The sequence below is a fragment of the Camellia sinensis genome, chromosome 1 (genome assembly GCF_055761805.1).
Source record: "Camellia sinensis isolate YWXY chromosome 1, ASM5576180v1, whole genome shotgun sequence".
NCBI classification, from domain to species: Eukaryota; Viridiplantae; Streptophyta; class Magnoliopsida; order Ericales; family Theaceae; genus Camellia; species Camellia sinensis.
This window is the reverse complement of record NC_138961.1, coordinates 209,634,462-209,647,015: the sequence shown is the minus strand read 5'-3', so window position 1 is coordinate 209,647,015 and position 12,554 is coordinate 209,634,462. Positions and strand designations below refer to the sequence as shown.

General features: G+C 38.2%; 1 protein-coding gene across 1 annotated transcript; it reads right to left on the bottom strand.

Moving 5' to 3' along the window:
• Positions 1–5,179: 5,179 nt before the first annotated feature.
• On the bottom strand, positions 5,180–9,093 carry LOC114289778 (LRR receptor-like serine/threonine-protein kinase HSL2). The gene is made up of 2 exons (XM_028233545.2): positions 6,187–9,093; positions 5,180–5,723 (listed from the first exon to the last, which is right to left on the bottom strand). The coding sequence occupies exons 1-2, from the start codon at positions 8,780–8,782 to the stop codon at positions 5,371–5,373; spliced, it is 2,949 nt and encodes a 982-aa protein (XP_028089346.2). The 5' UTR covers positions 8,783–9,093; the 3' UTR covers positions 5,180–5,370.
• Positions 9,094–12,554: the final 3,461 nt, after the last annotated feature.

Below are 12,554 nucleotides of genomic sequence, written 5' to 3'. Positions count from 1 at the left end.
GCCCTTCCATCTTTATGCTAGTTTCCATGCAACTTTTGAGCTAGGATCAAACTCTTTTTTTGTTCAACCAGTTGACCATGCAAGAATTTAGACACTAATTTCAGCACCGCTTCTCAAAATGATCTATAGTTTGGGAACTGGCAAATTGCTTTAAAGATGTATAGCGAAAGACTTTAACCTCAATAACTACAATATCAAATTTTTCTTGAGCAAATAAGCTGAATGGTAGGGAGACCATTAAGAGATCTCTAGTGGATCTTCTGATTGGGGATGGCCTACAAAGAATGTAAACAAAGAAAAACTTCAATGGGAACCTCACAAAAATGAAAAGACGCGAAGGAAAAAAGGAAAGTTTTAGACATCCTTACCTGCATATCTCCAGGCTTATCTTCAATACTTCAGGCTTATCTTCTAAAATCTGTGAGATGGGATCAGTAACAAACTTCCTTCAGCTCCCAACCAGTTAGTTGAGTTAAATTTAACTGAGAAAAAAATTACAATGATCATTCTATTTATGTGACAACCCTCACCACTGATTAGTGTTAATCTATGATTAAGCATGTTAACTGACTGATTGACTGAAATTCTGAATTGATTGATTGAGTGTATTAGTTTAAATGCATGTCTATCTGTTGATTGCTAAATTATCTGTTCATGTATTATGTTTAAACTGCAAATTGAAGGCCTTATCGGCGGCCGAATCGGAAATTGATTAGTGTTTTGTGCTAGTTAGAATTTATGTGATTTTATGGTATATTTAATTGAAATTTGATTTTGTATGTTTAAATTGGATTAAATAATGCTAATTTACAAGAGTTGGACTTATTCACCAAATTGCCATGCTTAGTGGGCCACTTTCTCCAACACCTTAAGGCTTGAGTACACTTAGACATACCTGTTGCTCAGCCATTTTGAAGACACAACCGACTAGAGAGAGAGAGAGATAGGAGAAATTGAGTTCATCTAGGCATTTAGCTTGGAGACTTGAAGATATTAAAGGTTAATTGCATAACTGAGCCTCTAGACCTGAAATTGAGGAACCTAGGTAAGGATTTCATCCTTTTAATTGTGAAATCAAGTTAGTTCTTGCATGGTTTTTGGACGATTAGAGTTTTAAAGCCAAGAATTGGCTTAATATGTTGAATTGAGTAGGAATTCATGCATGCATGTTCATATTGTTGAATTTTGAAGTTGTTTCGTGAGGATTTCTTCATGCATGTTCATATTTTGAGTCTTGATCCATGAACTCACCATGTTTTGAAGTTAAACATTGCATTTGATCTTGTTTTGTAGCATTGGTGTTCCTAGGAACCCATGCATGTGTTGAATTTGCATTGTTCTTCATGTTCATGAAAACCTCTTTGAAAATTGTGTTTAATTGAACTACCTTTGGGCTTTGACTTTGCAAATTGATCTTCAAAACATGTCATATTATGAGTTTACAAGTGTTTTCCAGAAAATTAGCCCAAAAGGATCGATTTTGGTACATTTAAAGTTGAGTTTTGAGCTTGAGGTTCAAATCTGGAAATTTCAGATTTTGGACTCACGCTCGAGCGAGGAACTCCACGCTTGAGCGTATGAACTGGGTTCATGCAATCCGCTCGAGCGGGGAAAGTGACGCTCGAGCGGGAAATGCGTGTATCCAGTACTTTGCATGTATTTACAGTCCGCTCGAGCGGGGGAGTGCATGCTCGAGCGAGGACTTGTGTCTCACGCTCGAGTGGGTATTGAGCGCCCATCGAGCGTGAAATTCGTACATCCAGTACTTTTACTGTAGTTTACAGTCCGCTCGAGGGGGGAATCCAAGCTCGAGTGTATCCCTTTTGTCTGCATTTCCGCTCGAGCGGAGAAAGCCACGCTCGAACGGGACCTCTGTTTCAACAAAATTTTGAAAAATGTTTAAAAGTACATCTTTGCATCCTCATTCCATCCTAGGCATTCTTAGGCCTAGTTTAAGACATCTTAATGAGGATATTGATATAGAACCACACCGAGGCAAATTAGGGATTAAGTTATTATTTCCCAACTGTGTAGCTTAGTGTGTGTTCGTTCTGTAATTGTGTAGGGTTGGCATCCGATGATGCGTACTAGTTTATCTGTAGCCCAGAACTCTGTGAGTAACAATGTTGCAAAGATATGTTCAATTAAGATTATTTTCTGAACAAATGACTGTACTGATTTATGAAATGACCCTGTTTACTGAATGAATGTTTGTCCTATTTGTGAACTGTATTCGTGGCATCCATAGCAATTTACTGTTACAGAACTGTTACTGCTACTGTTACAGAGATCTCTGTTGGTTCCCATGTTGGAACCACTACTGTTTACTGATATGATGGCCATCGACTAACTATTCGGTCTGTTAAGACCTACTGTACTGTTTGTTATGGGATGTACCACTTATGACTGCTATGATAGAATAATTGATATACTGTTTAAACGACTGTCTTAAATACTGAAAGGACATTTATTCTTAACCTCTTTACACAACTGTTATTCACTGGGCTTTAGCTCTCTGTTTATATATATATGTAAGTGTCCAGGCACTGGATCGGAGCTAGGAGTGTTGGGTTAAACTCCTTTTTTGTCAAGCCAACCACTGTACCTCACTGCGAGGTTCCATGTACCGCCAAGCCAAGACTGCTTTGGGGCGTTTTAGATTTTCCCCCTTTCTGTCTCTGTATTGTATAGACTGTATAGACTTGTACTGTACTGTTATGGTAGGGATTTGGTCCCTAACCCGAATGTTTGTATATATATGTATAGTACTGTTTTGTTCTGAATGTGAATATGTTTTAAAAAAGTCTTTTTGCATACAGACTGTCACAGCTCATTGGACATCTTTTAATTACTGTTTTGGCTTCTGTCAGCCCCTGTACTCTGTATTACTGTTTTACTGTTAAGCAAGCCTTCGGTAATCTCGGATTACTGGCCGGTTATGGTGCTAAACCCATAGGGGCGGGTTTGGGTCGTGACAATTTAATATAAAACAGAACCAGTCAAGTGACAATTTTATCACATCAACACTGCATCATTGGAAAATGCAATGTTATCAGATATAATTTTTACAATGCCCTTAAGTGGGAGATTTTGACCAAACCCTGTATCACTGGAAAATATAATGTTATCTGAAAAAATTTGACAAACTAAAAAAATTGTGAGAGTTTCACAAACTTAAAAAATTTCACAAACTCAGAAGTTGTGGAAGTTTCCAGTGAAAGTCAAAAAATTGGATTTGATTATATTATGGAAAATACAATGTCATCTGAAAAAGATTTCACAAACTCAAACAATTGTGGGAGTTTCACAAACTCAGAAGCTGTGGGAGTTTACAACAGCCAATAAAAAGACTTGAGAGAATAAAGAATTTAATTAGTTAGAAATAGAGGGATTTACCTGTTAGGGAGACCATAAAGAGATCTCCAGTGGATCTTCTGATTGGGGATGGGCTGCAAAGAATGTAAACAAAGAAAACCTTCAATAAGAACCTCACAAAAAATGAAAAGACGTAAAGGAAAAAAGGTAGGTTTTAGACATCCTTACCTGCATATCTTCAGGCTTATTATCTTCTAAAATCTATGAGATGAGATCAAGAGAATTCAATATTTCAAGCTTATGGGATCAGTAAAAACCTTACCTCAGCCCCCAACCAGTTAGTTGAGTTAATTTTTACAATGCCCAAAAATTTAACTGGGGAAAAAATTACAATGATCATTCTATTTAATAAAAAACAGAACCAGCCAAGTGACAATTTTATCACATCAACACTGTATCACTGGAAAAAACAATGCCCTCAAGTGGGAGGTTTTGACCAAACCCTGTTATTTGAAAAAAATTTCACAAACTCAAAAAATTGTGGGAGTTTCACAAACTTAAAAAAATTCACAAACTCAGAAGCTGTGGAAGTTTCCAGTGAACTAAAATGTATTAGATTGATTTTTTTTTAAAAAAAAAAAAACACTAAATGACCTGTAAACAAAACCCTAAAATAACTTGTTTGATTATAACAATCACAGCTTGACAGAGAGAGAAGGGAGAGGCAACAACACTGAAAGGGAAAAAAGACTGAAACAATCTGCAATCTTACCTTGTGAGCTGAGTTCGAGAGCAGCGAAAGGGAGGGTTGCAAGTGCGAGTTTGATTATCAGAACCTTGAAGCCACTGAAACAAATAAAAAACATAAACAAAAACAGAGAGAGAAGGGGAGAGGAAGAAATCGAGGGCTGGAAATCCTTGGGAGCCGAGTTCGAGATGCAGAAATCGAGGGCTGGAGAACTAGAGAGTAGCGTTGGGGGGGTGCGAACCGAGTTTGAGAGGAGCAAGCCAAGAGGGAGGGTGTGAAAGAAGAAGAACAAAGAGGGAGATAGAGATAAAGAGGGAATAGAGAGGAGACATGAGAACAGAGAGGAAGAGAGAGATAAGGACGGGATTGGGAGGAGATGTGGGTAGGTGGGAAGGGAAGGCTAATGTTTGGGCGGGAAGAAAATATACCTGAACCATTCACATATATTTAGGATTGATATTGACCATTGATTCAAAATATATCTCTGGTACATTTTACATATTTTCAAAAACCATCATGTTTTATTACATAGATTTGTCTTGTATAATTTTACATTTTCAATTACACGTTGGAACATATAATTTTCATCTATGAAAGTCAATAAGATGAAATTTATATTTCTAGCTAGTTACTTTATCACATATATTGAAATAAATATTGCTTGAAGATTCAAGATCGAGACATATCATAAATGTTTTGTTTTTTTTAATTATATTACAAATAACTGTCAAACATAATTCAAATATTTAACTTCAGTAGATAAACATATGTAACAATATTACTATTTTTTGTAAGTTCATGCAGACAAGAGAATAAGCTCAATTATATAATCATATTTTTGTACTCAATTACATTGACAAAGAATGTCTACTAAATAAGAATATATATATATATATATATATATGGGCTTTGATAGAGACCTTTTCCAATCACCACCCCACACACACGTGGCGGGTGGTGATTGGAGGAGAAAGAAAAAACAAAAAAAAAAAGAAAAGAAAATTTGACCAATCAGATCAAGAGGGGAGGGAAAAAGGAGGTCTAGGTCTTTTTCCTATATATATATATATATATATAATCACTAATTACTAACTAAATTCATAAAAAGACGTTAACTGTAATGCAAATAATATGCCAAGAGCATTAATCTATTCAAGCTTGCCTTGGCTACTCTCTTAACTGAAAAGAGCTTTTACATGCTACATTGGCACAACTATACCACCCCCCCAAAAAATTAAAAAATTAGATGCCACCCAAAAAGAAGCAAAAAAAAGGCCGACCAGCTGCTACAATCTCAGCACATTTTCTCACTTTTGATGAGCCAATGTATGGTGTTTGAGCAACTCAACAACCCTTCTCATGGAAGGTCTGTTCATGGGAATTGGAGAAGTGCAAAGTAGAGCAACGTTGAGGACTTTCTCAATCTCTTCGTAATTGCTTGTTGATGGGTCCATCCTCGGATCTACAAGCTGTCCCAAACCTATTATGCCTTTTCCTTCTTCTGGAGATGATAGTGCAACCTCTGTTACCCACTTCACAATGTCCTTGTTCTCCCCCAAGGAGTCATCGTTTGGCCTCTTACCGGTTATGAGCTCCAACAACACCACGCCAAAACTGTAAACATCACTCTTCTCATTCACTTTCAATGTGTAGGCATATTCTGCGATCAGTACCAACACTCTGAGTTTTAAATTGTTCACAGGATAAAAGGAAGTGGAAAGCATAATTATACAATACATTGGACATTATAATAATTGAAAAAACACATTTCCTTCAATCAAATACTCCGCTGTACCATTTTTCTTGTCTCTCAACTCAAAATTTTTTTTCCATCCCGCAATGTATCCTACTTTCTTTGCCTTTGCATAGATCGTCAGTTTTACTTTTTATGACTTTTTATTTTAAATATTATCTCCACCATAAGATGTGCTAAATCCTAATTAAAGAGAATTAATTTAACACATCATGCAACTCGAAAAAGATTAGGGATAACGGGATAGAGTATCAATTCCTAATTAAGAAATTAATTATTTAACACATCATATTATTGAAATCTAAACTATGCTTTAAAAAAAATGAATAAGCACAAATATCAAAGACAAGACCATGCTGCAAAAACTCACCAGGTGCAATGTAGCCACAAGAACCGGCAACACGTGACATCACTCCACCACCGCCTTCCTCCATCAGATCATGTTGCAACGTCTTGGCCAACCCGAAATCAGCGACTCGTGGGTTAAAATCCTCATCCAACAAAATGTTGCTAGACTTAACATCTCGGTGCACAATAGGTGGCACACAATCATGGTGCAGATAGGCCAACCCATGGGCTGCCCCAATTGTGATTGAGAACCTCTTAGGCCAATTTAACAACACCCCACCCCTCTCCCCGTGCAATACATCCCCTAAACTCCCATTCTCCATGTACTCGTACACCAAAATCTGAATATCCTCTCCGATACAGCTCAACAACAGTTTTACAACATTGCTATGTCGGATTCTACCCAATGTCTCCACCTCTGATCGGAACACTGCCTCTGAGTCTACTAATCGGTTGCCACCTCCCCACAACCTCTTAGCTGCCACCATTTGTCCGCTCTTGAGCTTCATTCTATAAACCTGGCCCGATCCACCTGACCCAATTAGGTTTTCCTTTGTGAGTGCAGCCAACACGCCTTCTTCATTAATCTCAACCCGTTGGAATGCGGTTATTTCTAATGAATGATGTCTCTTATTAAAAAGTAGATTCAAAGTTTTGATCTTGAGGACCCAGATAAGTGACCCGATCAATAGCAAAACCAAGGCCACAAGAATTCCTATCAAACACAAGGTAATGGGTTTGGGTTTGGATTTCGGGCATGGAGGGAGTGGTTTGAGATCCGGACTGCACAGACCCGGGTTACCCATTAGGCTCTGAAGATAAAACTCAGTGTTGAAACCACTTGGCACTTCACCTTCAAGTTTGTTGTTGGAGACATTGAACACGTTGAGTTTCAGATTCGTCAACTCCGCCGGAATCTCGCCGGAAAGTGAGTTTCCTTCTAGATTCAAGTTCGTTAACGACGACAAACTCCCAAGCTCGCTCGGAATTTCACCGTCGAAATTGTTATTCGAAAAATTCAGCTCCGTAAGCTCTTTCCAAGAACCAACGCTCGCTGGAATTTCACCGGTGAACTTGTTCTCTTGTAGCTTCAACTTCTGTAACTTATTCAATTCAGTTATACATCCAGGCAATTGGCCGAAAAATTGATTTCTACTCAGATCGGCAAATACAAGCTCTTCTAATTTGCAAATTTCCAATGGAAGTCTGCCGGAGAAGCTGTTGCCGGAGATCAATATTTTCGCTAAACCTCGAGCATCGGAAATGGAAGGAGGAATCGAACCTTCAAATTTATTGTTTTTCAGTTCAATGAATTGAAGTTCTGAGAGATTCCAGAAAGGTACTGATCCAGAGAGTTCGTTATTGTAGATACGTATGTAATTAAGAGTATTGCAATCACTGTACGAATCGGGAATAGGACCTGAGAAATTGTTGTCGAAAGTGAGTAGTCGTTGAAGTTTCTTTCTGTAACAAAGATTCGGAGGCAATGAACCTTCAAGTTCGTTACCAGAGACATCAATATCATTAAGATCGGAGTTTCGGCCTAAATTCACAGGCAATGTACCAGAAAATCTGTTGTTGAAGAGTTTCAATTGCGACAGATTAGGGTTTGAAGCTAGGGTTTCTGGAATTTCGCCTTCGAAACTGTTGTCATTGAGATTGAGTACCGCGAGAGGCATACCGGCGATACCCTCCGGCAATTTTCCGGTTAGATTGTTCTGAGAAACGTCAAGTTGGAGCAGTGAAGTCAAATTCGATAAAGTAATAGGCAATTCACCTGATAATTGGTTTTGATATAGCTCAATTTGTTGTACATTTTGCAATCCACCAATGCTATCGGGAATTTTACCAGAGAGTTGATTAACGGAGAGATCGAGATTTTTAAGAGCAACGAGATTTCCGATAGAGTCTGGAATGTTTCCGATGAGACTAGCGCTTGGAATCCATATATTTTCAAGTTTTCTCAGGTTTCCGATTGCCAGAGGCAGTGGACCTGGCTTGAAAGGATTTCCAGCAAGCTCGAGCCGTGTCAACTCAGTGAGATTGGTCAAGAACTCAGGGATTGAGCCATTGAGATTGTTATACGCTAGCCTGAGCACCTTGAGAACCGGAAACCTGCCGAAACTTGCCGGAATATCGCCGGTGAAGTTGTTCAAGTTGAGATCGAGCGTGGTCAGGTTGACGAACTCCGGCACAAACTCCGGCAATTCACCGACGAAATAGTTGGAAGACAGATTCAAGAAATGAAGGTGAGAGCAGAAATAGATGGAGATCGAAGAGAGAGAACCGTTGAGATTGTTGTCCGCGAGACTGAGGAACCGGAGCGTCGGAATACGGCAAAAATCCGCCGGAAATCTGCCGGCGATGTTGAGACTGGAGAGGTCAATCGCAATGACTGCGCCAGTGTGCGGATCGCAGGTAATCCCGGTCCAGTTGCAGGGAGCATTATGAGTCGTCTCGACCCAATCACCAAGTCGACCATGCGGGTCGTCGAGTCCGTCGTTTTTAACCCGGAGTAAAACGGTGACGTCTCTTTGAGTACAACTCACAACAGAGACACAACTAACCACAAATAAGAAGAGCGGAGCAACAAGTGTTGTTGACCTCTGCGAAGCCATTGTTCACCCTTTTTTTGCTACAGAGGAGAGAACATTTTTCTTATGGAGAGAGAGAGAGAGAGAGAGAGAGAGAGATGTGGTAGGCTCTGGCATGAGTGACAAATGACAGAGTAGACAGGTTTTCTGGGAATTTTCACAAAAGTGTGGAAAGTGTGTGGGTTCACATGGAAATGCTAGTGCTTCTGCTGCTGGGTGTGAAGGTGAAATGTGTGAGAATTGAGAAACTTTCATGCAGAGATTGTCTCTTTTCAAAGGTGAAGTGGATTAGGACGATGTCTCTATTCAAAGGGGAAGTGGATTCACCAAGGATCCTCTAGAGTGAAATTTTTTTAAAGTTTCTTAGAGTGCTATATTGTGTGGTTGAGATTTACTGGTAAGTCACATCAATTTTTCTGATGTGACTTACCAATAAATCTCAACCACACAATATAGCACTCTAAAAAATTTTAAAAAAAAATCACTTTAGAGGATCCTTGCTCAAGTGGATTAGGACGAGTGGAAAGTAATTAAAGAGCGGTATAATTGCAGGGAATACTCGTAAACGCGTTGCTTTTGTCATTTCGTTGGTGTTTGATAACATCTCCATGTGGCTGTGGGGTGTTTGGATACTGGACCGGAAATTTCCTACATAAGGATTGTGTATGGGAGACACATATGTGATAGTGAAATCGCATTAGGGAAAGAGCAATGTTAGGTATCATGAAAAAATTTTCATGAAAATGATCATAAAATATTTATGACCTTTGAATTACACTTAAAATAAAACACCACACACTAATCAAGGTAATCTAAGGGTCATAAATTTTTCATGATCAGTTTCATGAAAGTTTTTTCATGATCCCTATCTTTTCTCTTAGGGAAAAGTTAGAGATCATGAAAATTTTGTCATGAAAATGATCATGAAAAAATTATGATCCTTGGATTACCTTGATTAGTGTGTGGTGCTTTATTCTGAGTGTAATCCAAAAGTCACAAAACTTTCATGATTATTTTCATGAAAGATTTTTCATGATACCTAACATTGCTGATCTCATTATTCACACTCACTACTTGATTTCAAATAATCTATTAATAACCAGATAGGAGCAATAATATGTTTTGTATAACAGATATATATGTAATGGTTTTTATCCCACGTGGCATCTACCCTCCCAACACTAAAAAATTTCTCCATTTTGAGGATCTATTTAACAGATTTGTTCCCAGATTAAGCATGAAATGCAATGGCTGGGAAGAGGTTTTTGAAATTTTGAACAAAAAAGGTTCACATTGCTTGAATCTAAGGCTAATTTGGAGGGAAGAGGGTGGTCCTGTGTAATGATGCAGAGTTGGTATGAATATGAATACCAAAAGTTTAGGTGTCGTTTGGTAACACTTACGTTTTCAGTTTTCTGTTTATATTTACAAAAATTTAAAAAACTCAAATAAAAACTTGTTTGGTAAAATTTTTGATTTATAAATCAGTGGTCTCAGTTTATAAATTTGGCCAAAAAATGAAAACACAAAAAATGTGTTTCCATTTTGAGTTTTCAGTTTTTTTTTTTTTTACCACCCAACACTAGCCACCACCCACGACCATTTTCCACCTCCGTCTTTCGCCACCACCACCCACCACCCACCCCCACCACTACCACCACCACCACCACCACCACCACCACTACTACCCACCACCCACCTGCCATCCACTCGCCACCACCCACCACTTGCCACTACTATCCACCGCCCGCCACCACCACCTACTTGTCACCACCACTCACCACCCACCTGCCCCCACCTGCCACCACTATCCACCACCTGCCACCACCAGCCACCTGCCACTCACCCGCCACCACCACCCACCACCCACCACCACCACCACCACCATCACTCACATCACTCACCACCCACCTACCTGCCACCATCACCCGCCACTCGTCGCCACCACCACCTACCACTCGCCACCGTCACCCACTCACCCACCCACCACCACCACCACCTACCCGCCACCACCCGCCATCTGCCACCCACCTGCCACCACCACCACTACCCGCCATCGTCACCCATCCACTCACCACCACCATCCGCCGCCTACCCGCCACCACCCGCCACCACCACCACCACCCACTCGCTACCACCCGCCACCATCACCCACCCACCCACCACCACCAACTACCCACCACCCACCGTCACCACTTTCCACCACCGTCTTCCGCCGCCACTTGCCACCACTCGCCATTTCTCACTCTTTTTTATATTTTAAATTTTTTTAAATATTTTGTCAATTACCAAACGCGTTTGTAGTTTATGTTTTTCTAAAAATAAACAAAAAATAAACAAAAACCAGTTTATAAAATTTTTGTAAATATAAACTGAAAACGTAAACGTTACCAAACACACCGTTAATACTTCGTCCATCAAATTTGTTTAGTCTAAATTTACCTGATTGAAGAAACTTGCAATATCAAAATAAGGAGTGGAGAGGTAGTAAAAATTAACCAGTTTTGGAGAAAATTTATGTGCTAGTCTTCAGACAAGGTCACATGATGTCATTACTTGATATTGGTAGTTGAAATTATGTGATTCAGTATTTTTTGTTAAAATTTTGAAAGATAACTTCACACTAATGATAAATGGTGTGAAATATTATTCTTAAACCACAAAATAACCTCCCCACTAATGGAGAATATTCTTTAATATCTTTTATTGATTTTGATTCATTTTGACTAATGTGTTTATCCATGATAAGTAGTGAATTCAAATTTTAAATTGGTTCACAAAAGCTATTTTTGGGACCTAATATGTAACAGATTTGTTTGGTCTGAAGAATTTACAATTACATACCCATAAATAAAAAAAGAAGAGTGAAACCTTATTTGGACCTAAATATTTACAGAAATGATGCCACCAAATAAATTTTAGCATGACTTTATTTATTTATTTATTTATTACTTTTATGTTGATATATATATATAACAAACAACATGTCTATTGGTAGTTTCATTTTGGAGCAGATATCGGTATCTGAATCATTAAATTTTTAATACTTATGGAGTAAAATATATATGTAAAAAATTAAAATGATCGGATATTGATAGGTATATATTTGAATCACATTTGTATTACAAAAAATGTTGTCTATTTTTTTTCAAATAAATGTGATTCAAATATATAACTATCAATATTTGATAATTTAAATTTTTTTTATGAATATTCTACTAAATTAATCTTAAAAAAATAAAATGTTCGAATCACCAAATTCTATTCTAAAATGAGCTCATTAAACCCAACCCTCTCTCACTCCAATAGGGGTTGTTTTGGGAAGATGGTAAAAAGTGACTTTTTGGCTTTTAACTAAGTTTTTGGCTTTTTTAGACAAATGATTTGGGAAGTTGGTAAAAAGTGACTTTTGACTTTTTTGATTAATATTTGTTTATGATGTCAAATCATAATAAAATGACTAAACTATCCCCATTTATTTAAAATATTTACAACTTCAGCTATGTAACACATTTTGACCCATGAGGGGTAAAATTATAATTTCACTGTTGGCTAAAAACCAACTTTCCAAATGAAAAAAAAGCCAAAAAAGTCAACTTTTAACTTTTGCTACTAACCAAAAAAAGTGACTAAAAACTATGTTGCCAAAATAAGCCCTAATCTAAAAATTTGAATATCGAATGGGTAAACAAAATCTGCCTAAATTAAAATGAATAGATAGTTCCTGCATTGACGCACATGAACTAGTAAAAAGGCAGGCAAAACAACTTTAGCGTCGCCGTGAAGAACAAGCTCT

Bases quoted from the DNA above. Each gene is read 5' to 3' on its own strand.
- LOC114289778 (XM_028233545.2), bottom strand. From the start codon at position 8,782: ATGGCTTCGCAGAGGTCAACAACACTTGTTGCTCCGCTCTTCTTATTT. The intron at 5,724-6,186 runs GTGAGTTTTTGC...TACTGATCGCAG, and splicing joins TTGTGGCTACATTGCACCTG to AATATGCCTACACATTGAAA.